The sequence below is a fragment of the Euleptes europaea genome, chromosome 9 (genome assembly GCF_029931775.1).
Source record: "Euleptes europaea isolate rEulEur1 chromosome 9, rEulEur1.hap1, whole genome shotgun sequence".
Lineage (NCBI taxonomy): Eukaryota > Metazoa > Chordata > Lepidosauria > Squamata > Sphaerodactylidae > Euleptes > Euleptes europaea.
In genome coordinates this window covers 52,422,666-52,447,123 of record NC_079320.1, presented here as the reverse complement: position 1 = coordinate 52,447,123, position 24,458 = coordinate 52,422,666, and the positions used below count along the sequence as shown (strand labels likewise).

The 24,458-nt window shown below is 40.0% G+C and overlaps 1 protein-coding gene across 1 annotated transcript in view; it reads left to right on the top strand.

Annotated features, from left to right (window-relative positions):
* The first annotated feature begins 222 nt into the window (after positions 1-222).
* NEK1 (NIMA related kinase 1) overlaps positions 223-24,458 on the top strand; it is a 44,424-nt gene continuing 20,188 nt past the window's right edge. Inside the window, exons 1-19 of the mRNA XM_056855221.1 lie at positions 223-363; positions 2,960-3,056; positions 3,604-3,701; positions 5,288-5,371; positions 5,871-5,938; positions 6,020-6,106; positions 7,082-7,136; positions 8,098-8,298; positions 9,550-9,610; positions 10,533-10,687; positions 13,318-13,377; positions 13,567-13,626; positions 13,782-13,829; positions 13,914-13,988; positions 15,523-15,686; positions 15,769-15,900; positions 20,784-20,886; positions 23,013-23,096; positions 23,526-23,609. Coding sequence (XP_056711199.1) covers positions 247-363; positions 2,960-3,056; positions 3,604-3,701; positions 5,288-5,371; positions 5,871-5,938; positions 6,020-6,106; positions 7,082-7,136; positions 8,098-8,298; positions 9,550-9,610; positions 10,533-10,687; positions 13,318-13,377; positions 13,567-13,626; positions 13,782-13,829; positions 13,914-13,988; positions 15,523-15,686; positions 15,769-15,900; positions 20,784-20,886; positions 23,013-23,096; positions 23,526-23,609 — 1,833 coding nt within the window. The 5' untranslated portion in view covers positions 223-246. The remainder of the gene's footprint in view (positions 364-2,959; positions 3,057-3,603; positions 3,702-5,287; positions 5,372-5,870; positions 5,939-6,019; positions 6,107-7,081; positions 7,137-8,097; positions 8,299-9,549; positions 9,611-10,532; positions 10,688-13,317; positions 13,378-13,566; positions 13,627-13,781; positions 13,830-13,913; positions 13,989-15,522; positions 15,687-15,768; positions 15,901-20,783; positions 20,887-23,012; positions 23,097-23,525; positions 23,610-24,458) is intronic.

Here is a 24,458-nt window from a genome sequence, read left to right as displayed (position 1 = left end):
AGACAGTAGATGCCAGCTGCTGTAGAGCTTAGCTGAACCAGAAATGAGGGCACTAATGGATTCAGAAATCACATTGTGGAAGAAAACAGTGGTGATGATGGTATCTAAAAAAGGAAGTGCTTTCAAACATGACTAGGGTTGCTTGATTTGATCTGGCAGAAACTAAAGAGCCAGTGAGTTATTCAATTAAATAGCACCTTTTCCTTTCTCCTTAGTTCACTAGTAAGGATGCCTTAGGAAAATACCATGGACAAATATATTAAGGTGCAAAAGATTGGTGAAGGATCCTTTGGTAAAGCAATTCTGGTGAAAGCAAAAGAAAATAGCAGACAATATGTCATTAAGGAGATCAATATATCCAAGGTAAGTTTCTGAGATTTTTAATTCCTGAAATGATTTGATTGGTCTATGGACCAGACCAGATTCAGTATCAAGTAAGGTGGCAAAAAGTTTTATTTTTTTTTCCTGGAAGGTGCATGTCTATATATAATGTTTTTATTGGTAACGTGTTCTGATTAGTTGCTTAAGCTTGTTATGATGTCATCAAGATGACCGAAGCCAATTTTTCTCTTTTTTCCTTTTTTTTTTTTTTTGTGCCGTCAAGTCACAGCTAACTTATGGCAGCCCTGTAGGGTTTTCAAGTCAAGTGACGTTCTGAGATGGCTTGCCATTGCCTGCTTCCCTGTAAGCCAAGTGGTCAATTTCAAATTTTAAAGCACTGTTGGAAAGCTAATAAATTCACCTAAAGGATTTAATACAAACAATGCCTCCATTACCATTTTTGTGATATGAGATATAAATCAAATAAAAAGTCCATTTCCTCCACATTTTATTAAGTTTACTGCCTATGACACTTTACCTCATCTTGGTAGTCTTTGGCACTTGCAAATGCAGATGGATCTGCATGGAAGACTGACACAGCTGTGCTTCCCAGAGTGTTGGCAGAAAACATAACAGTCCTATCTACCTGCATCACTGCTAGACTGAATTTAGTGCACAAGATGAAAGACAATAAGACATTTGAACTGCTAGCAGAATCTGTATTCTGTGTTACACTTCACAGGTACCTGTAGTGAAAGGATATTATTCTTTAGATATACCTGGAAACTTCTGTCAAAAACTCTGAAGTATGCAAGGGCAGAACAATTGTTTGCCTGCAGGTGAAGACTGCTACACCAGCTCACAAAATCCAGCAGTTAAAAAGATATTTGTGCAGCTCATCTAACAGGTCTGAGCTCATCAAGTACTTGGTGCAACAGTGGAAGATGCTGAAGTTTGGAAGAGAGAACGCTTTACGCAAAAAGTGATCAGGTCTGTTTCAAGATCACCAGAAACTCTTGGGAAGAAGTAGGTGAGCTGAGCTCTACACAAGAAGAAGCTGACACTAGGATGCTGCTGCATGCGTTACACACAGCAAAGCTTGGGGGGGGATCTGTGGGTGTTTCAGAAGACATAGATGTACTCATATTACCCTTTGGATTTACAAGTGAAATACCATGCCACATGTTTCCTAAATGTAGAACAAAGAGTCACACAAGATTGATTGATTGACATAAGCAAACAGAAGTTCCCTTAGATAGAATATGTCTGTTGCCATAGACTCCGTGTCTTCACTGGCTGTGATACTGTGAGTGATTTTGCAGGTCAAGGTAAGTTTACTCCCTTGAATGTAGTGAGAAAAGTCTACCAGGATTCATTCTTTCAACTAGGGAAGACATAGGAAATCTCTACAGAGCTGTTAAGGTACAGCAACTCACCTGTCAAGTGTATGTTCCAGAGAGTTGCTCTGCTTCTGTAAATGAACAATGCTATGGCATTTATTTGTGCCAAGTGTGGAGAATGTGAACCAGCTTTCACCATGCAAAGAGTGCCTATTCATGCATGTACTTAAGGCCAACTGGTAGGCAGGAATTTGAAGATGCAGTTTGCATAGCCAGCCTAATGTACATAGCCTAAAAGATCATGGATGGTTTATGGACAGAGATGGTGATCTTGTAACTGATAGAATGTGTGAACTACCCACACCAGTTGTAGTTTTGGGATGTTATCATGCAAGTGTGTGAATTCCTTTCAACTGCCAAACTTCTCATGGCTGTCCTGTGGACTTATTTGCACTGCTGTGTGTAAATTAAAGACATGTGGCAACCAGGGGGAAAACAACAAATGTGCACTTTGCGGTTGAACTTGAGGGTTCAGAACATTATTTCAGTTATAATGAACATTAAAAATAGTTCAAAAAAACAGCTGCTAGCAGCTGTGAAAAGATCATGTGACATTTATGAAGAAAAAACATGCATATTGAACAGTTGCTGAACTAAAAAAATTAAGATGTTTGTCTGCAGTAAGACAAAGTTACTTATTACCCAGTTACATTGGATAAAAACCATAGCATATGGTACTTAACTGTACTTAACTGTGACATATCAAAATGAATTTATTTAAGCTCACTGTGGCTCACTGGAATGGCAAAAGTATAAGCTACATTTGTCTAGTATTCTTGAGGTGACTATCTAGATTAGGTGATGCACCACATGCCATAAACCTTATTTTAAAAGTGGGGGAAATTGACCTTTTTCTTTATTTTATGCCCATATCACAAAACAGTAATGGACAGAGACATTATTGGTAGCCGTGATTACTAGCTGAAATTTATTAGTTTTCCTGCAGTGCTATAAAATTTGAAATTGGTCGCTTGGTTCATGAGTTAATAGTTCAAATTAGAAAAGGCAGGAAAAATTGCCTTCGGCCATATTGATGACATCATAAAAAGCTTAAGCTATCAATCAGAACAGGTTATTGCGTCAAAATATATACCCATATACCTTTAAAAGAAATGTAAAGATGTTTTGCCACCTTACTTGTGATACCAATATGTCAATTTTGGGCTTTTGGCCACAGACTAGATCTCCTATATTTGTTTTCTAAGACAATATATTTTTGTTCTTCTTTTTTTTTTAAGATGTCAAATAAAGAGAGAGAAGAATCAAGGCGAGAAGTTGCTGTATTGGCAAACATGAAACATCCAAATATTGTCCTGTACAGAGAATCATTTGAAGGTTAGGTTTTAAGACCCAGTATGTATAATATGTATGAACGTGTTAGTTTGACTGAAGGGGAAAACAATATGATTTTTTTTAATTGTCCTTTATACTTTTCACAACTACTTTCCATTGTCGGGATTTTCAGTTTCTACAGTTCCACTCATGCTTGCTTAAGGAGGCATTCGTGCTGAAATCTGTAGGAGTTCTGAACATGTTTAAGATCAAGCTATGAATCTCCCATCTCTTGTGCTGAATTTAAATGTATATGTTATTGGGAAATCAGACCCAAAAAATTGAGGGACTGATTCCTGCTGTGGCTCAGTGGTAGAGCATCTGCTTGGCATGTAGAAGGTCCCAGGTTCGATCCTCAGCATCTCCAGTTAAAGGGACTAGGCAAGTAGGTGATGTGAAAGACCTCTGCCTGAGACCCTGGAAAGCCACTGCCAGTCTGAGTAGACAGTATTGACAATGATGGACCAAGGGTCTGATTCAGTAGAAGGCAGCTTCATGTGTTCATGTGCACGACTAAAAAAATTTATTTCATGATGTTTTTGTTTTGTAGAAGGTGGTTGTCTTTACATAGTCATGGATTATTGTGAAGGAGGAGACCTGTTCAAGAAAATTAACGCACAGAAAGGTGTCTTGTTTTCAGAAGATCAGGTAACTGGCTTTGAGGTCTATATTGCTTGATAATCTCTCCTTCTTGTAAATGCCCACTACATTGGTCTGAGAGTATTTAGTAGTAGCTGTGTAACTGCTGTTTATTTGCAGCTTGCAGTAATTGCACTTGGCCCAACTTTCAAATAACTAACAGCAGCTTCCTGTACTTAGTACAGGTAGGGTTTCCAACAGCCCTGGAGGGGGGGAAACCTGTCTCTTTAATAGAGGCTTAATGTGTGCAAATAGCTGAAGTTTTTCATGGCATGGAGGTAAGGAACATCCTGTTAGACTTCTAATAAAGGAGCAGGGCATCTTTTTTTTCAGGCTGTTGGCAACCCTACCTGTACTCCTGCCACTGCCATAGTTCTTGCTCTGCTCTGTGTTGTGTCTGTGTGTGTAAAGTGCTGTCAAGTTGCAGCTGACTTACAGTGACCCCAAAGGGTTTTCAAGGTAAGAGACTAACAGAAGTGTTTTGCCATTGCCTGCTCTGCACAATGACCATGGAATTCCTTGATGGTCTCCCAAATACTAACCAGGGCCAACCCTGTTTAGCTTCTGAGATCTGACGACTCTAGAAATACAGTGGTAGGGTAACTGAATTAGCAGTTCTCTATCTTGTGGTTTAATTCTTGGGTCAGCCCAAAGAGCATGAAGAAAAGCCTAGCACTATGTCTTTTATCTGTCCAGGGAATTGGGGAGCTGTTCTCAGATGGTAATGATTTCCCCCCGGCATTCAAGATAAAAGTGTTGGCAAGAGTATAACACATGCAGCACTGTATTACCCACATTCCAAACATGGTTATATGTGTGGCTTGCAGTCTTTGCACATGGTGGTATAGGGTCTTACTTGTACTTAGTAGTGAGGTGGGCTTTATGTGGTCATGCAATCAGAGTCGGTGTGTTGGCTGTTCTTATATTTTGCTTATGGTGCTGGGGCCCTGATATTTGGACTACTGCTATGAAACTGCTTGAGATCATTTTATATTATGCAGTATTTATTTTTTTCTTCTGTATGTAGAGGCTGTTTTTTATTGAAATATGGTAGCTTGTTGTGGGTAACATTGTTCTTACTGTGCTTTAAGTTAGTGTAATGCTTCTTGAGGATCCGTTTTGGATGTAAAGGCAAGCTATAAATGTGTGTTTAGAATATTTTCTGTACAATGCATGTAATATATGATGCTGCTACTTATAGGATTGGTGCCAAAGTCGTCTTCTGCTAGTGGAAATGTGTGTGTGGAGGTGATTTTTGCCAGTTTCCCCCTTCTTATGGCAGATGTCTACATCACACTGCTTATAAGAGTCCCCAGCTCCTAAAAGCAGCATTTTGATGAGAGCAGTAAGCTGTGCTTACTGTTCTTTGGTTCCCATCCATAATTCCTTACGATACATTTCAGGAATCTGACAGCTTTTTATATCATTGTAAACTTGACATTCTTAATGCTAGGTACTTTTGGGAACTTAAGAAAAGGTGAGTTAAGGATACTGTACGCCACTAAATTTGAACATCGGAGTTTGCATTTAGAGCTGTTCTGGTCACCATTTCTAAATGTTATTCTAACAAATGTTGCCTTTACTGTTAATTTTAGATCATGGATTGGTTTGTACAGATCTGCTTAGCATTAAAACATGTACACGATAGAAAGATTTTGCATCGAGATATAAAATCACAGGTAGGCAAGAAAAACTTTGTTAAATTTCAGTATTCTAATGGAAAAACCTGGGCTTTGTTTTCATAAGTATCCAATACAATGATATATCTGTGGTCTGGACTATACCACTTCAGGGTGCAATCGAGGTCCCATGAATTGAGTACTCCATACCTACCTCCCCCCATATTGAAAACTAGTGTGTCAGGGAGGCCTTGTCCACAATCTGAAGTGGTATATTCCAGGCTCAACCTTATTACCTTGTTGGTAGTATGTGAGAATGAGGACTTGGGTTACATTTAGCAAAACAACATTATATATTTTTTTTCAGATGTTTCTTTTGATATAGTAAGAAAATTTTCTTACAAAGTCAATGTGCTTTTAACCAAGAGTGTTTACTAGTAGGAGTAGTAAATTTTGGTTAAAAGCATACAATTATTTTCATGATCTTCCTGTTATTGACTATTGGTTTGTCTTCTTCTCACTTTTTTCTCTTACTCACTTGTTTATCTTTTGACTTTAGAATATATTTTTAACCAAAGATGGCACAATACAACTGGGAGACTTCGGAATAGCTAGAGTGCTCAATAGGTAACATTCAAATATTTTCCCATTATAGTAATACTCTCTAGCATGTTTTAATTCATTAATACTTTTCTGATTTTATTTTAGTACAGTGGAGCTTGCTCGAACTTGTATAGGAACTCCTTATTACTTGTCACCTGAAATCTGTGAGAACAAGCCTTACAACAATAAAAGGTATATTCTTTAGCGTAGACCCTACCCTGAATTTTATTTAGATCTGCTTTATTTCTGTCATACTCTTATCAAAGTGCATAAGCTAAAACACATCTCACTATTGATTATTGAATAGAGGCTAATGTGATATATGCTCAAAATTATGTAGAATTTTGTCTCCCAACATTTATGCAGTATATGTTTTCCTCCATCTTGTTCTTCAACGCTGTAGCTTCCCGTAATCACCAAGATATGCTCTGTCCTGTTGCCCAGCTAGGTTCAGTCTTGGGTATAAAGAAGCCTCTGTTGCAGTGAACACATGAAGCTGCTTTATACTGAATCAGACCCTCCGTCCATCAAAGTCAGTATTGCCTATTCAGACTGGCAGCGGCTCTCCAGGGTCTCAGGCAGAGGTCTTTCATATCACCTAGTCCCCTTAACTGGAGATGCCAGGGGTTGAACCGGGGACCTTTTGCATGCCAAGCAGATGTTCTACCACTGAGCCACGGCCCTTCTCCACAATGAAAGGATATCTGTTGGCATATTTGCAGATTACCAAAGAATAAGGCCTAACCCAGATGATTAGTTGAGATCAGTGTTCTTTGAATGTTTTGAAAAGGATGCTTCTTAGAATTCCCTCCTACAGAGGATAAAGGCATAGTGCCGGGTGGAGCTGTCATTGCTCAGGAAGCAATGGAATAGAAGCTTCTTGCGGGCAGGCCATTCACATTCTGCTTTGGGCTGCTTTCTTAATTCTAGTTACTTGCTTGTTGTACTGCTAGTACAAGTCAGCTGTGTCCTTGTGGTTTCCATGGGCTTGGAAGCTCCAAAACATGCTAATCAGATTGCAGAATTTGCTCCCACTGAAATGCATGAACTCCTGGAATAGTTGGTTTAAGATGATGTGAACTGGGCCCAAGTTCTAAGAATTAACTAGTACGCTAGGAAGGTCTGGGTCAGTGCACACTAACATTTTCTGTCTGTTTTCTTTTTTAGTGATATATGGGCTCTTGGTTGTGTTCTGTATGAAATGTGTACACTGAAACATGCAGTAAGTGGACATTTTAAAATACTTCCAGAATGAATTTACTACTTTCAGGTGTTAGAGGTTGGATCCAAAGTACTTGTGAGTAGGGTACTGCTTATGGAACAGAACTTCAGCCCTGCTTCCAGAGTCGAGGAGGGGCAGGGCATTATTTGTGGCGAACTGGAAAATATCAGCAGAAGTGCTGGATCCAGTCCAATATGTTCAGTCAGCCCTGTGGGGAACACTAGGTTGAGAGAAGTGGCTGGCTCAAGGTCATCCAGTGAGCTTTCTGACTGTTTATTTGTTCATGCCCCACTTTTCTCCTCAGTGAAGTCCCAAATTGGCTTAGAACATCATTCTCCTCTTCGTGATTTTATCCTCACAACAGCAAGGTAGTTTAGGCTAAGAGACAGTAACTGGTGAAAGGTCATCCAGTCAGCTTCCATGGCAGAATGAGGATTTGAACCGGTCTCTTAGGTCCTCATCTGACATTTTATAACCACAACACAACACTGGCTTCACCAGGTTTTGAGGCAGTGTTTATCTTGCACTGGTAGGAGTCATTCTTTAATAGCCTTTGAAAAACAGCTGTTCTTCTGTGCTTTCTGACCCTGTATGCCAGAAGAGATGGGTTGCCAGAATGGTAAAATTATGCTTTGTGTGTTGCATCTCTTCATACTGGGAAGTATCTCAGAAAGTATGGGAAACCATCAGTCAGCCTCTTTGGCTGACTCCAATTCTTGCTTTTAGAGCCTTAAGTAATTCTTTTTAAAAATTCTGAACCTGGCTAACTAAGGTAATTTAGCATCTAAATACAGAGAACAGGGTAAGTTCAATAACTGTTTATGGCAAAATTTGATGCTGGAAGAAGGTTGAAACAACCTTTACAAATATTTTAAAACAGTGAAATCCAGGTGTTTCTTTGTTGTTGTTCTGGTAAAGGCATTGCTGCTCTGATAAGTACAAATTGTCTCAATTTCTCTAGTTTGAAGCCGGAAATATGAAGAATTTGGTACTCAAGATAATCTCTGGATCATTTCCACCTGTTTCTGTACATTATTCCTATGAGCTCCGGAATCTAATATCACAGTTATTTAAAAGAAATCCTAGGGATAGACCATCAGTCAACTCCATATTGGAGAAAATGTGTATAGCTAAACGCATTGAAAAATTTCTCCCACCACAGGTAAAGTCATCATTTTTTTCTTACAGGTATATTTAGTCACTTGTAGAAGTTCTTGTGAATCTTTTTGAAGTGCTTTGTATTAAGTGCATAAGTACATACATAAGTTCTGGAGGAATGATATACTACTGCATTTGTAAGCTGTACTTGCATAGAATAAAATAATAGCAATTGGTTATATTTATTTTTGCCCTGATGATCTCCCCAGTGGAGACCAGTCTTTCCTGCTCCATTTTATCTTCACCACAGCAACAAACCTGTGAACTAGGTTAGGTCAATGTAGATCAACTGGCCCAGGGTCATCTAGTGAGCTTCCATGAGGCGATTAAAATCAAGGTCTCCCAAATCTTAGTCCTATACTCTAACCTCCACACCACTGTGTTGGAATTGTGTGTGGAATATGGGTGTGGCTGCAACATTTTGCATCAAGTTCTGACACTGTGCTGTTCAAGCTTGCTACCATTCTAGACATTTCCTTTAGCCATTTTTTTCTCCTTAATATGCAAAATATCTCAAATTAGATGTACTTATACATCTATAAAGCCCTGACCTGGATGGCCCAGGCTAGCCTGATCTCATCAGATCTCAGAAGCTAAGCAGGGTCAGCCCTGGTTAGTATTTGGATGGGAGACCACCAAGGAATACCAGGGTTGCTGTGCAGAGGAAGGCACTGGCAAACCATCTCTGTTAGTCTCTTGCCATGAAAACCCTAAAAAGGGGTCACCATAAGTCGGCTGTGACTTGACGGCACTTTACACACACGCATACACTATAAAACACTTGACCTAATTCAAAGCTTCACAGGCTTACCTGTATGCATGAGGCGGTTCCAATGAGAAGTCTTTCATAGGTCTGTGCCATCTCAATGATGGCTCTATGTATACATGCAGAAATGTCACCAAGATGGCAGTGACAGAAGTCTGTTCTACGCCAGAAGTCCATTTGTTCATTTGTAGACAATTGATTTCTGGATTGAGGCAGGTGGTTTATATACTTGTCAAACAGCTTATAGAACTTTCAGTTGTAATTCAGACTGGTTTATTCCTGTATCAGTACTTCTTAAGTAGTTCCATTAGCTCATTCTCAGTGAAATTAGGTTTGATTTGAGTTTGAGCTCCATTTCCTAAACAGCTTTCCCCCACAATCATAGGAATACCTTAACATTTGTTGGCATGCAGCTGTCCCTGTAAATATTCTAATTTTGCAAGAATGTGTGCAACCATTTTAGCTACTAACCTAACATTATTGTTCTAGCTTATTGCAGAAGAGTTCAGCAATAAAGTATTGCAAAAATTTGGACAGGATGCTGCACCAGGTAATGTATGGGGGAAAGTCATCTTTAGATGTGATTAGAGAGAATTTGCTGCTATATCTTCTGACCTGAGCCCAAAACTGTCAAAATGCAGTTAACAGCAGCTGTGTGTATGTGTTTGTGTGTATTTAAGTGTAAAACCTATCTCATAGTTGTATAATATAGATTATATTATATTATATATTATATAATATTATAATATAATAATATGTTATATATTGGTTATATAATATATTATAATATATAATAGCAATGTAATATTGGTGGTATTATTGTATTATATTACAACAATTATTATATTGTTGTAAATTTTTGTCCATGAGGTAGCTTCTGTATAAAAGAAAGCAATAATCTGCATGTTTGTTCTTGTCTTGTTAATGGACTTACGTGCTTGAATTCTTGAAACTTGTTGCATTGTTAGCTGTTTTGAGTCCAAGAAATATAAAGGTTTTAAATAAAAAACAGGAATCCTCTAGAAGGCTGATTTTGAAATTGTGGTGATGGGTGGGCCTCTCATGCCACATCTGTCCATTTAGTTTGCCAAGTAGCGGGTTGATTTTTCAGTTGATAATTTGAAATGGCCCAACATGCCATTGAAAGGTTGCACTGAAAGCATTCTGAGATTCAGTCCTCTTTGCGAGATTTATAGCGCTTTCTGTGCACGAGGAAGGCACCTTTGTTTTGAAAGAATATTTCATTTTATCAGAATAAAAGGAAAGTTAAAAACAGTTTCCGTTTTATCTGGTAATAAAATGGACACGCCAACCAATATTATTCCAGACTAGGTGTATACTTAGCTCAGAACAGAGTTAGGCTTAACCTGGTCTGTGATGTCACGTGTCTTGGGGGAGATTTCTAAAGGAACACAACTTTGTGATTACATTCAGATATGTAATCTTCAATGTCTCCCCCCTTTCTTATGTAGTAAAGAGACCAGCTCAAGGGCAAAACCTGGCCTCTGCTGCACCTGCTCAGAAAATTACCAAGCCTGCTGCTAAATATGGAGTGCCTTTAATCTATAAGAAGCCTGGGGATGGAGCTAAAAAGTACTGTGAGAAGCCGCTACTTAAATGTAGACAGGTGAGGAAAAGGTTTCAATAAGCAAATAAAGGTATATCTTCTTGATTGGGAAGGATTGGATCCAGCCAGCTTTTATTCGTTCAGTATCACTCAGTACCCCTCCTCATTACTGCCCCCATCCCACATAGTTTTTGTCCGTACAGACCCTATGATTTCCCAGCACAGTCTTTTTGGTGGCAGAGGGAACCCCACTGTTCGTTTCTTCACCCAAATTGGACCCAGAGAAAGGGAAATTAGCTTTAAAAAGAGTTCCAGAAAGGAATACTACGAGAACTTGTAGCCTATGTATACCAGGGTGGATTTCAGTGGGGATACCCCAAAATAAAAGAGAAAGTGATTGCAAACAACTTTATTGCATGCAAACAAATAACTTTATTTCATACAAAATAAAATAATAAAAAAATATAAAGAACCTACACTAAGCACCTAAGAACTGATTCCCGAAGCTCATGCAAAAACACTCCAACCAGAGGGTGCACTTGTAAAAGGGAGGAAACGGTGAAGTTTTAGGGAAGAGATGTACAGCCTTAAATCCAGGGCTTGAGGTCTGGGTGTAGACACAGCGGAGGTTGAAGGCGGCAGAGTATTGAGGAGGCAAAGGGGAGTCTGTTAAGCGGTTGCAGGGGTATCTCGGTAGTGGGAGAACCTGGCACACATTCCACAGACTTGGAATGGCCTTTTTATGGGGAAGGGTCCCATAGCTAGACATGGGAACCCACTTTCTAGGAACATGATTGGTCCAAGATATGAAGCTTGAATTTGACTGGGCAGTTTAAAGGTAACTGCTGTGAAAATCTTGCGGGAAGATTGGTAGGGAAGTAGCGGCGATCATTGGATGGTTTTAGCATATAGACAAAGAACTGGGCGTGACTGATGGGTTTAAGAGTCCTCTTGATGGCTCATCCTGGGTCGATTGGATGTTAGCGATACTTAAGGGTTGCCCAGCTGTCTGGTGGAAATGGTTCACATTGCCTTGATGAAGTATCTCTTGGCACAAGAGCTATGATTGTATTAGGCCTGCCTTGGAACTGTCCAGAGACCGCCGGGATGTGTAAGGATATTGAGTGATGTTCTTGGCTTTGAAAGGTTTTTTTTTTTCTTGAACAAGATATTCCATGGATCTGGGGTGGAGGGATTGCACTTAACCAGGTTTTAATTCCAGCACACCCTTCCTTTTCTTTCATGGGACTTTCCAGTGTCATGGCTGAACCCAGGTGCCTTTAGAAGATTCTCCGAGTTTCGAATCCCTTGGCACTTGGGCTCTAAGAGGAGGTGCCTATTAAAACAACTAAGTCTAAAATAAGAGTGGGATCCTGCTGTCTAAGGGTCTCAGCTGGAGGAGGGGGCAGGGTCTTCACAATTGGAAATTCTTTTGGGTCCAACCCTCTGTCTTTTTTGTTTCAGCGCTATATTCTTATCTTTGTGTTTAATTGATCTTGGGACGAGTTTTCTTGCTGGACAGGGACCCCTGAATGGATAGTTCTGCAATGCCAGTCTTATTACTTTGTATATCGTATGTCTCATCGTGTTGACTGCATTGACTTTCATTGTGTAATCTGCATTGAGTCTTACTGAGAAAGGTGGACTATAAATAAACTAAATAAATACATAATTAATGTCAGCAAGCACTGCTGGGTTTGCAGTGCATACTCATATGCAAGGCATCCAGTGTGGCCTCCATTAATGCTACAAAGTGTGGGCAAGAATGTGCAACCTATAAATATAAGACCAGCTTAAGGGAAGTATTTTAGAGGTGATGTCACACATTTTTATTTAGACAGCATTCTTAATCCAAGGTGAGAAGTTCCTCAGTGGCTCAGTGGGAGAGCATCTGCTTGGCATGCAGAAGGTCCCAGGTTCAATCCCCGGAATCTCCACTTAAAGGGACTAGACAAGCAGGTGATGTGAAAGACCTCTGCCTGAGACCTCAGAGAGCTGCTGCCGGTCAAAGTAGACAATACTGACTTTGATGGACCGAGGGTCTGATTCAGTATAAGGCAGCTTCATGTGTTCACCTCTTCTAAATTTGTGTTGTTTAATAGTAATTAACTTGATGCCCCCCATATGATAAAAAGGCAATGATGGCTATATGTATTTTCTACCTGTTTGCAAAATACTTCGCAAAGAGTTACTGAGACAGTAACTATCTGCAGTAACTGATACTGAGGGAGTTACTGAAACCAAACCCAGGTAAAGCTTGGTTGCATTACTGCACCAAGGCAGAGTCAGCCTTGACACCTGCATAGGGCTGGATTTACAGGCTTGTAAAGTCTGTAAAATTAACTGCATAAATATACTTCCTCATTATATTGTTGAAGGCTTTCACGGTCAGAGTTCATTGGTTCTTGTAGGTTATCCGGGCTGTGTAACCGTGGTCTTGGTATTTTCTTTCCTGACGTTTCGCCAGCAGCTGTGGCAGGCATCTTCAGAGGAGTAACACAGTATTACTCCTCTGAAGATGCCTGCCACAGCTGCTGGCGAAACGTCAGGAAAGAAAATACCAAGACCACGGTTACACAGCCCGGATAACCTACAAGAACCAATACTCCCTCATTGATTCTACTCTCAAGAATTGTCATCTAGAACAAACTATATGTGCTCCTTCTAATTTATAGTTTCAATTTGTTTAGGCCCGTCCATCTCCTGTGAAGAAAGGGAAACCAGGAGAAGAAAGGAGGAAAATGTTTGAGGTATAAGAGATGAAATCAAATGGAAAAAAAACTTAAATATGAGCTTTTAAATATAAAACAAAATCTTCAAACCTTTCCTCCTTATTAGATATCCTCTAACCACATTTTCTTTCCTGCAACTTACCTTTAGCCTGACCTTCAATCTGTTGAAATGATGATTTAGAGTTTATATTTGTATTTACTTTTCAGGAAGCTGCTAAAAAGAAAAGGCTAGAATTTTATGAGCGAGAGAAACGGCAGAGAGATCAGGTAAATTAGAAAATATTGAAGACTTGTCTCTGTTAACAGGTACTTATTTTTGTTTAGTCTTTAAAATAGAATGGAAGAGTGTTTTGTGAGTTACTGTTGCTTTTGTGTAGCTTAATATGCTCTCAGTTCACATGCTCTGATTTTTCATTTCACAGATCAGTTTCATGAAGGCTGAGCAGCTGAGAAGACTTGAGAAAGAAAGGGTATAATATCTTAACACTTTGCTTTTTGTTGTCAGGTTTGACTTTCATCAACAGTGTTTGGATTCAGTTTGTTTTCCTTTCTAGATGGATCGAATAAACAGAGCCAGGGAGCAAGGATGGAGGAATGTGCTTAGTGCGAGTGGAAGTGGTGAAACCAAGGTTGGTAGTGCTTTGAGATAACATCAGCAGCCTTTCTAGCCCTTTCAGTTGCTTGCAGAGCATTGCCTTCCTTCAAAGGAAGTTCAGTTGCTGGTACACCAAAGGTTTGTAGTAAATTCAATTGTTTCCACCTTTGTGACCCTTAAGGGATATGCTAGAAGAGAGATGGCATGAGACACCATGAAAAGGCTATTCAGTGGTCACTCATTGACCTTCCACAGCTTCTTAAACTCTGCAAGTGTCTCCCTTTCAGCCCATTTTAGATGTAGCTCTGGGCTATAACAACATAAGAAAAACCATGCTTGATCAGCCCAAGGCCCATCAAGTCCTGCAGTCTGTTCACACAGTGGCCAACCAGGTACCTCTAGGAAGCCCACAAACAAGACAACTTCAGCAGCATTATCCTGCCTGTGTTCCACAGCACCTAATTAATAGACATGCTCCTCTGATCCTGGAGATAATAGGTATGCATCATGACTAGTATCCATTTTTACTAGTAGCCATGAATACCCCTCTCCTCCTTGAACATGTCCACTCCCCTCTTAAAGCCTTCCAAGTTGGCAGCCATCACCACATCCTGGGGCAGGGAGTTCCACAATTTAACTGTTAGTAGGGGGCGGGTGCTCTGAATGAGAAATGCCTGATGCATCCAAAGTGTGTATTCCTTTGCAAGGGTTAATATTCATGTGTCATACAATACATACTTTCCACATTCTGGTGAATGACCATGGGGAGCATCTGGAATGGTCAATTTTTTTTATTAAATCAGGCGTTAAATTGCTGTGTGTTTTAAACTGAATGGGTGTCTGCTCGATGTCGAGTGGACATTGAAATGTATTCAAATAGAATTGTTAGGAGCGTTTTAGGTGTTCATACACTAGTAACTGTTTTTCCAAGGATACCATGATGGTTTTGAGTAAATATATGAGCATGTATGTGTACATCTTTGTACTGCTAGTAGGCAGTGTACAGAATTCAACATCTGACCAAGTAAATTCCTAGACTAATGAACAGAAGCTGATTCGAATGACCAACTAGGAGAAGACTGAAGTATAAAAAGTGGCACATTGTAAATGCATTTTTTTAATAATGATTTTATTCATTTTTAGAGGGGTTACAGAAAAGGGGGAAAAAAGGGAAAAGACAGATAGGGACGATTTTACAGTACATCTTGTGTCCATGCCCAGTAAAGCCCGTCAACTTAACTAGTTTTTCTTTCTCTTTTTTTCTTCCTAATATTATTATTATTACTGATCTTTTAGAGATACAGGAGAGTGAAGGGGAGGGGTAAAGCATGGGGAATAGGGAACTGGTACGTGTGCTATGGTCTCGCAACCCTCGTCTAGTTTTGTGCCTAATAGTACTCCGTGTAATCCTACACAACCCATTATTAAGTTTTTGTTTTGAAGTGTTGTTTATCTGTAATTGCATTTTAACATTAGAATTTCTGAATTTGACCATGCATTTTCGGGACAGGTAGAGCTGTCAGTATGTATTAGCATCAGAATTTAAGAGTATGTTCTTAAATTTCTAGGCTCAGTTTTTTGGCGGCGGGGGAGGTGTGGTCCCTTCCCCTGCGCTAGCTCGAGGACTATATGAACACTATCATGCTATTTTCGATCAGATGCAGCAACAAAGAGAAAACATTAAAATCTCAGAGGGATTGAGAGAAAAGCAAGCTCCGGAGCTTGTTGACAGGTATGTTTGCCTTCATTCGAAAGCAGAGAACATGCAGCACTAGACAAAAGTAATGAAAATTACTGTACATATTTATCTACAGAGGACTTCCACCTGGAATTCATCCAGGAGTTCCTAATGGGCCGGCAGGTCACCATCATTCACCTGATGCTGATGCAATTAGGAAAAGAGTGAAAAGATTGGAGGAAGTGTCTAGACAAGCCAATGCAAACAGGTTGGATTGTGGATGTCTGGGTCTGTCCTGTGTATGTGTTTAGGTCTTTGCCATGTTTGTAGCTTAAGTTTAATAACGTAAAGTGTGGGTGACAGAACTGGGTCCTTAAACATACAGGTGTTTAAGGCAGCATGTATGTTGTTTACCCTTTGCATGTTTGCTGCTGGAAGTGCTGGTGTGGTGGCAAACATGATTGCCTTGTAAACAGAAGTGTTTATCTGTTTCCAGTGTTTTCTGAGGATTCCATCATAGGCTTTGTTGAACAACAGACTGGCATAGTTCTTTGCCATCTTTTCTGCAGCCTTTTTCCTGGTTGTTCTCAGGCTGTTATGGTGGCTGTCCATCAATAACACCAGTGTGTTCCTGTTTTATGTGTTTTCTTTTTTCAATTGCAAACGTTAGTGTCTTTCATGTAACAAATATCTGCAGTATTTAAGAAACCCTCCATTTCATCCATGGTCATCTACAGCTTTCTCCAAGAACTAACAAGAAACAAATAGCAAAGAGAAGGAAAGAAAGAAGGGGAGAGAAAATAGGGCAAGGATTTCCCCCCCCCCAAAAAATCAAGTGTGCAAACACCATTACTGATACAAATTGCTTCCCAGTGAGAATGTGTTTTAAGTGTATCTCCCTTAGAAATTGTTCTTGAACCCCAAGCTTCAACATTCACCTTTCACATTGTTCAGTAATAGGGGACTCCCTATGTTGTGGTAGCAACCTCTTTGCCACAAAGAACTGTATTTAGAAAATACCTAGGAGAATAGAATTTAATTTGGAACTAGATGGTTAAAGAAAAAATATACAAAGTAAGATTGCTATGATGATCCACTTCATTCTAGAAACCAGTAGCCTTTGGACAGCTCCAAGTATATGCATGTATACAAATCCTGCTTTTAAAATATTTCTTTAAAAAAAACACAGGAATTAAAAAACAAGGGGGGAAAGCTTTAAATCTAGCAACTAGATAAAGATTTTAAAAAAAAATACATAGAGAGAAAAATATAATAGTGGTGGTAGATCTAGACCTAAGTTTCTACAAATGGTTTCCAAATATCTAACAAGTCCATACGCAATTGCCATCTGTATTCCTTGTGTTCAAATATTGATAGAGTTCTAAGGTCCTCAATGGATTGATTTACCAGAGGTGGGTTTTTATCTTTCCAATGTTGTAATATGTCTTTAGCTGTAGGAAGAGCCCGAAGGGTCCATTTTCATTGACTACTGGTTAGCCTCCAAGAAATGGGTTGGTCAAAAGAACATAAGCCTCCACCAAAATAAATGAAAATTGATATGAGTAATAACTTCTTCCCAGAAAAACCAAATGACTGGACATGGCCAAAGCATATTTTAAGAGACGCCAGTAGTTAGACGCTTAAAAAGGTGAAGGTCCCCTGTGCAAGCACCGGGTCATTCCTGACCCATGGGGTGACGTCACATCCAAACGTTTACTAGGCAGACTTTGTTTACAGGGTGGTTTGCCAGTGCCTTCCCCAGTCATCTTCCCTTTACCCTCAGCAAGCTGGGTACTCATTTTACCGACCGCGGAAGGATGGAAGGCTGAGTCAACCTTGAGCCGGCTACCTGAAACCGACTTCCGTCGGGATTGAACTCAGGTCGTGAGCAGAGCTTTTGACTGCAGTACTGTAGCTTAACACTCTGCGCCCCAGGGCTCTTAGTTAGACGCTTAGTCCTTTGCTAAAGAGTCACTGTGATGTCCAGTATATCCTAAACGTAATTTTTTCAAATCATATCTAGACCTCAGGTGAGAAAATGACAAAAACTTATCATAATCTATCGATTGGTCCAAAGTATCAATCCCCCTATTGGTCCAAGTCTAACATTTTTAAAAAATCTTCCTAATTTTTAGATCTGGATTAGACCATTATGTTAATTTAGCATGTGAGAATGGATCTAATACACAAAGCCTACTTGTGTGGTCCTGTATCTGTCATTGGTCTCTCCCAATTGTCCATAATTAGAATGCAAATATGAGGTCAGTGTGATTTCAGCTCAGTTTCTGTCAAATCAGACAGTGTGAGATCCAGTGATGCTGTCCTCACTTCACTGGAATGTGACTTTGAATTCAGAAATTGCACATGTACTTTGAAATCCATGTCCCATGAAAGACATATTTGGCCTAGTCCATTTTTTTTTTATTGTCAGGTCTCAGCAACACATTGCGTTCCTGGTAATAAAGACTTCTCTCCAGACGGTGCAGCGAGTTAAAAGTTTTATTTCAGAAAGTCAGCGAGTTCAGGAGATCATAGAAACTTAAGGCTAGAATGCAGGCATGGGGAAATATCGGTACATATATAGGGTAAATACAATGGGGTTGATTAGGTTTTAGAAACAAAGAGACAATACAGAAGTTAACTACCGGTAAAGACTTAAGACAACGCATACAGGAAATAAACATGTGCGTTAACTGGCTGATCTTCCCGGGCTCCCGGCATTGTCTTGCGGGACCTGGTATCAGATCAGCGATTACTCGGGTGGGTCTCCATTGAAGTGCAGATCTTGGGCAGGAGACCGGGTGCAAACGGGGAGGAATGGAGTGCACAAAAAACTCAATTTTGTCCGTGGGGGGAACCATCTTGTTTCTTATCCGGGGCCGGCAGAGAGCCTATCTGACATTTATTCCCAATGAGAAATAGATACAATATATAATCTTAATTTGGCCTGGCTATACATATGCAAAAGTCTACACAATGAGGTAACCTGGGGAAAGAGAATGTTTTTACAAGCCGGGGAATTCCAGGTTTGCTGCAGCAACAAAATGATTCCCAGCTTTTTGTGGCTCCCACCAGGAAGGGATCAGGAGTAATGGCTGGGCCAAGAGAGATGATGTTGGGGGGCCATGAGGAGAAAGAACTGGTCGAATGGAGGAGAGTGGGGCTGAGGGGGAGGAGAAGGAAACCTGATAAGGTGCATGGGTGAGAGAGAAGCAATCAGAAAGGGGAGGAGCTGCAAGGAAAGAACAGAGGAGACAGCATGTAGAATGGGGCCACTGGTGAGAATAAGATTCCTCACTCCAAGTCCTCCTTGTATATCCCTGAGAATATATCTGACAGCTGGAATTGTTGCGTTGCCATCTGGTCTCAGGCCAAAATGGGATGTATTTTGGATTTGATTAATTTGGCATATGGTATAAGTCAAGATTGTTCAGCTGCCTTTCTTTAATTTGGTTTTGCTCACTTGCACTACAGGAGATTATTACACTGAGGTTTGTAAAATGTGAATTGAATCTTACTGTGTGTAGATGATGCAGTGTTATTGCTATCTAATCATAAAAGCTCTCTTGTATCATGAAGCTAATGGAGAACAATGATGGATTAAAAAAAAGATGGGTGGGGTGTCACATGTTGGTTTAACAGCCCAAGCTCTGTTCTTACTGAGTTTTTCTTCTCCAAGGAAATTATTGGAGGGCAACAGTACAGGTGGCTTGATTTGGGTATAAGTGAAGTAAACAATAAATATAGCTGAAGATGGGGGCAGATAAACGTTACGATGGTTTGTTGGTGGGAAGGAGAGAAGGAAGCAAGGACAGGTGAGGGTATGGTGGTGGCTGAAGGAGGTAAAGAGGAAGTCATGTGGGGGTATAGCGGGAAGTACAGGGCCCCCCATAAGTTGTTACAGGATCCTCATTACACAGCTGGGCCTGGCCCAGACCAGTGGCTTGCACTGTGCAACAGGGTTTCCTTGTGGAGAGACTGCCAGCAGGAGTGAAAGCTGAAGACAGAGGGATAGATACAGGTATGTTGGCTGGTAGGTGAGAAGGAAGTAGGGAAAGGGGAGAGGCTGTGGGAGATTTCAGGGAAGGAACAGAGAAAATAATGGAGCAAGGGGGAATAAGATGCCCCCTGCAAGTCCTTGTGGGTCCCCTGCTTATGATGTTCTAGTGCAGAGACATCAAAGGGGTTCAGAGCCAGAGTGAGTATGCCAGGAGGGATCAACATTAATTGCAATTACCCACCCATGAGTTCAGACAAAACATCAACTTTGGGTATTACAGACTGCCTCTGACAGGAAAATGCAGGATTTATGAAAAGGGTGTTGGTCTTGTGTGATGGCGCAATTAGATTTTCTATGTACAGATGTTCTACCTTTCATTACCTATATTCACCTGATAGAAGTACTGGGTGAGTAGGAGTATGCATAAGTCTATGATTCCCATGCTTGTGGCATCTCCAGAGAAGCTCATGCAATCATGCTAAGTGCATGTAACTTGGCATTCATGTATTTCTGTTTCATGTGCTATTTTCCTCTACATGAGCCCAGACAAGTATGAACCAATGATGGCAGCAGAGTTGCATATAATGCCTTCATTGGCCTTTACAAGAAGATGTGACCTTAGGTGAAGCTTATAAAAGGAAGAAGGCGAAAGCAGGGGAGAAAGAGAAGAGTGTGTTTGTTACAAGTGCTTAAGCTTCATTTCAGCAGAAAGAAAGGGTTCTGCCATTAAAAAGGTTGGTTTTGAGGACAGGCTTGAAAGAACCACCTTGAACCATGAAAAAGATGGGGCATAAATGTTATAATTAATAAATAAGAGAGGGGGCAACATACAAGTGTTCTGTGAGGCAATTCCGGGCATAAGGGATAGTGTAAGAGGAAGGGCAGAATAATCTGAGGGAGCAGAGGCCTGTAGACACAAGTAATGGTGAATCTGGAAGAGCAAAAAGCAGTGTTACACTGGAATTTGACAGAGAGGGAAGGAGTAAGGCCATGGAGTCCTTTGAAGGTAAGGATGAGAAATTAATGCTGGGTCTTGGATCAGGCTGTCATTGTAGGGATTTAGTAAGAGATGTCCCATGGTCAGAATGACAGGAGAGGTGACTGAAGTTAAAGGCTATCACTGTCGTGCATTTCCCCCACATTTTACACAGGCATAAAGGATGGGTGGCCGCAGAAAGAGCTAAACAAGTTGAGGAGTTCTGGCAGCGGAAGCGAGAAGCATTGCAAAACAAAGCTCGTGCTGAAGGACATATGGTATGAAGCGCTGGCCTTTTTTTACTCAACAAACATTTTAATCCCTTTTAACTTGTAAACTCTCATATGAACTTGTGAACATTTATCTTTACAATCAGATAATGGCTTCTTAGACTTGAGCATTTTATTTAGTGTTCGTAGCAAACGGGTGCAAGTTGCTTGTGTGGGGATAGTTTAAAGATATGTGTATTCCAATTGATCAACTTCCACTTTACAGTCTGTATTTTCCTTTGACTGTAGCTAGTGCAGCAAGATGAAGAATTGTGAGCTGCTATCTTGTTTAATAATGCAAGTAGCAATTATGAAACGTTTACAATTCTAATCCAGAGAAGGCTACACATTTAATTTGTCCAAGTGGGATTTTTTTCACTTTATCTGATAATGGTTCCTTGCAATGAATTTGCTACATTAGAGGATTATTCTGGTAGTCCCCAAGTTTAGGAGTAGCTTGCCAGGAATTGAAGGGAACTTTTGTCAGAACGAGAGAGCCCTGCAATACACATTGACTTCGTGGTCATTACAGCCACATAAATCATGCCACTTTAGCAATGTATAACCCATGAAACAGATGTTTTAGTTAAAGTTACTGAGCCATAACATGGTAATGTGTAAGTATGTGAAAAAATTGTTGTCCTGTTCATTGAGCTACCATGAATAAGCTGGTATTCCTATAACCAAACAGATTTTCTTTTTTTTTGCTCAGACTCTGCCCTTTACACAAAAGGAAATCTGTTTGGTTTTTCACTGGCAACCCAACTTCAGCTTTTGGGGCGTTCAGTGCCTACATCATAAAGACTGGTGATTGACACAGAATACCTGTTATGCAGGAAGCCTGTGACTTTTAGACTCTTCTTCCAAAGGTGTTTTGAGTCTTAATCTGGTCTAAAATTACTTTTTATTGGTATTGTGGCTGCAGCTTCTTGGAGTACATCCATTCACATTACAGATGTGTCTTCCTTTCACTGTTGACAGTGTTTCCTGGAAGATGTATAGCATTCACATGGTGGAGACATCTGTATTATAAAGCAGAAAGTGGCCCAATGTATTTGAAAGCAAAGGGATCAGGTCTGCTTACACAAAGAAATTTTATGTGTACTTGGTTATTTTCGTCAAAAGTTTTTCTTTATTTTGAAAAAAAAGTCTTCAAATATATTTGTAGTATGTTAGAAACATATATCATTTTTGTGTACCCATTTGAAGTGTCCCCTCCATTTTTAAGAATGATCACAAACATACAGAGGATGCAAGCTAAAAGGAGGAAGTGATACTTATATTTTCATCCACAAAAAATATATTTTGCATAGAGATAAATAGGAGGCATTTCTGTATTTCCTGTCTAGAGAAACAAGTGCAGTGCTATTTATTGCCTGCTGTCCTCTGAATACTAGGTATCTCTTGTTTAAGATAGCATAGATGACCGGCAGGGTCAGAAGGAAAGGGGGAGCTATGTTTTGCTGGCTAGAATGAAATGCCCCCAACTTAAAGAAGGGTAGCACTGTAAAGCCAGAGCTTGCATTGTGGCTAGTTCACTCTTTCCTCGTGAGCAGCCTAAACAAATTATGATGATAAAGTTGGTAAAACAGTAAAAGGAAGAAAATGCAAGCCACCTGGCCATTTCCAAACTTCTAATCATGATGCACACTGTAATGCAGTGCATCCATTTATGTGCGCTTTCTCAACATGGCAGCTTCATGCTCCAAAATACAAGCTATTGAAAGGAGTGTTTACTATAGGTAGAGGACTGCCTTGCTGACAAGATATACGAAAAGCCTAGTCTTGTGTCTGTTGTCTTTTCTGGCATATTAATTTATGTGAAGTCTGAATTTTACAGTTTTGAGGCATAGGGAAAATACCTCTGTCCCAATTTGCCAGAGAAAGTCCAGGCCCATCCGTGTAATCTCAAGCTCCAGGGAATTGCTAGGTCTTCTGGAATCCAAGTGCTTTGCGCTCCAGTCAAACCTATGCATCAAAAGAGCAAGCTCTTTTACTGCCTTCTCTAGATAGGAAATGCTTTAACCTGAGTTAGTAATTATCAATGAATGATTATCAATTGTTGAGTAGATATAAGGGTAGATATTGTGATAGCCCCAGCCATTCTTGAATTTAATACATTAAATGGTGAACAGGATACACTGCAAAACGTGGCAGCTATCTATGGAGGCAGGCCCATTTCTTCAAGAGGAAGGAAAGCCAGAAACAAGGAGGAGGAGGTACGCTTCCTGCATGTCTGCTGCCTTCATTACGTACATAAAGCCACTTTCTTTGCCTCATCTTTTTTGCATGAATATTCATGTATAACCAAGAGAAAGGGTTCCTCCTCAGAGTTCCCATTAGTATCAACATGCAGTTCCTAGAAAAGTCACTGTAGATTAATTAACCGTTACATAAATATATAATCAGAAACCGACGAATTCCTCTTCTCGTAAAAGATATAACTGGTCCAGATTTCCTGACCCTTAAGTAATGGGCCAAATGAATAACTGAACTTACCTAGAAGATCTAGAAATTTAGTGGTGCTAGCACTTCCACAAGAGTTGTACCATTAATTCGGCCATTTTGTGCATTTTACATATGTTGTTAAATGTCAGTATTTCAAATTTCCACTGATGGAAAAGCCTCCAATTTTGTTTTTCTTTCAGGAGTACTTGACAAGGCTAAGACAAATTAGACTTCAAAACTTCAATGAGCGTCAGCAGATTAAAGCTAAACTTCGAGGAGAAAAGGCAGGTGGAAAATGTCCCTAACTGATACACATGACAAAATAATTTAATACAGCTCTGCTTATCTTGTCCATGTGATAAGACAGACCGTCCATCTGCTTTGCCAAATGGAACTGAATTGATGCATCTTCTGTCTTGACACTAGGAGTCTTATTCACTCCCCAGCTCTCCAAAGGCAGGTGTTAGCTGTGCTGGTCCACCAGACTTTAACTCAAGATGGTGGTTTTAAAATCTTACTTGTGGCATCACTAATAGTGGAGAACTGTTTCTGTACTGTCTTTAGCTGTTAGTTGCAAAGCTTATATGACAACCTGAAAATGTTCTGGGAGCGGGTGCTAATATTTGACCCACTGCATATCTTAAGGACAGTTTGGGGGCTCCTGCAGGCTAGTGTGCTGAGGTTTTCAAATGGGTATCATAATGCAGCATCGAGCAGTTCTACTTTTTTTGTTTCCAGCTTAATTCAATACGTGCTCAGTAATACAGGAGCCATAGATTTATGTTAAAATTTTAGAATTGATAGCTACACAGAAGTTCATCAGATCAAGTCTGAATTCTCCCTAGAAGCTTAAATCACACAAACTATCGTACTTTGGTCATGTCATATGAGAAGACGATACTGGAGAAGACAATAATGCAAGGGAAAGTTAAAGGCTGCAAGAAAAGAGGAAGACCCAACGTGAGATGGATTGACTCAAAGGAAATCACAGCGTTCAGTTTGAAAGACCGGAGCAAGGTTGTCGTTGATAGGCTGTTTAGGAGGTCATTATTTCATCAGGTTACCATAAGTCAGAAGTGAATTAATGACACGCAACACAGAAATGTTGATGTTCTAAATTGACATTTTAAATA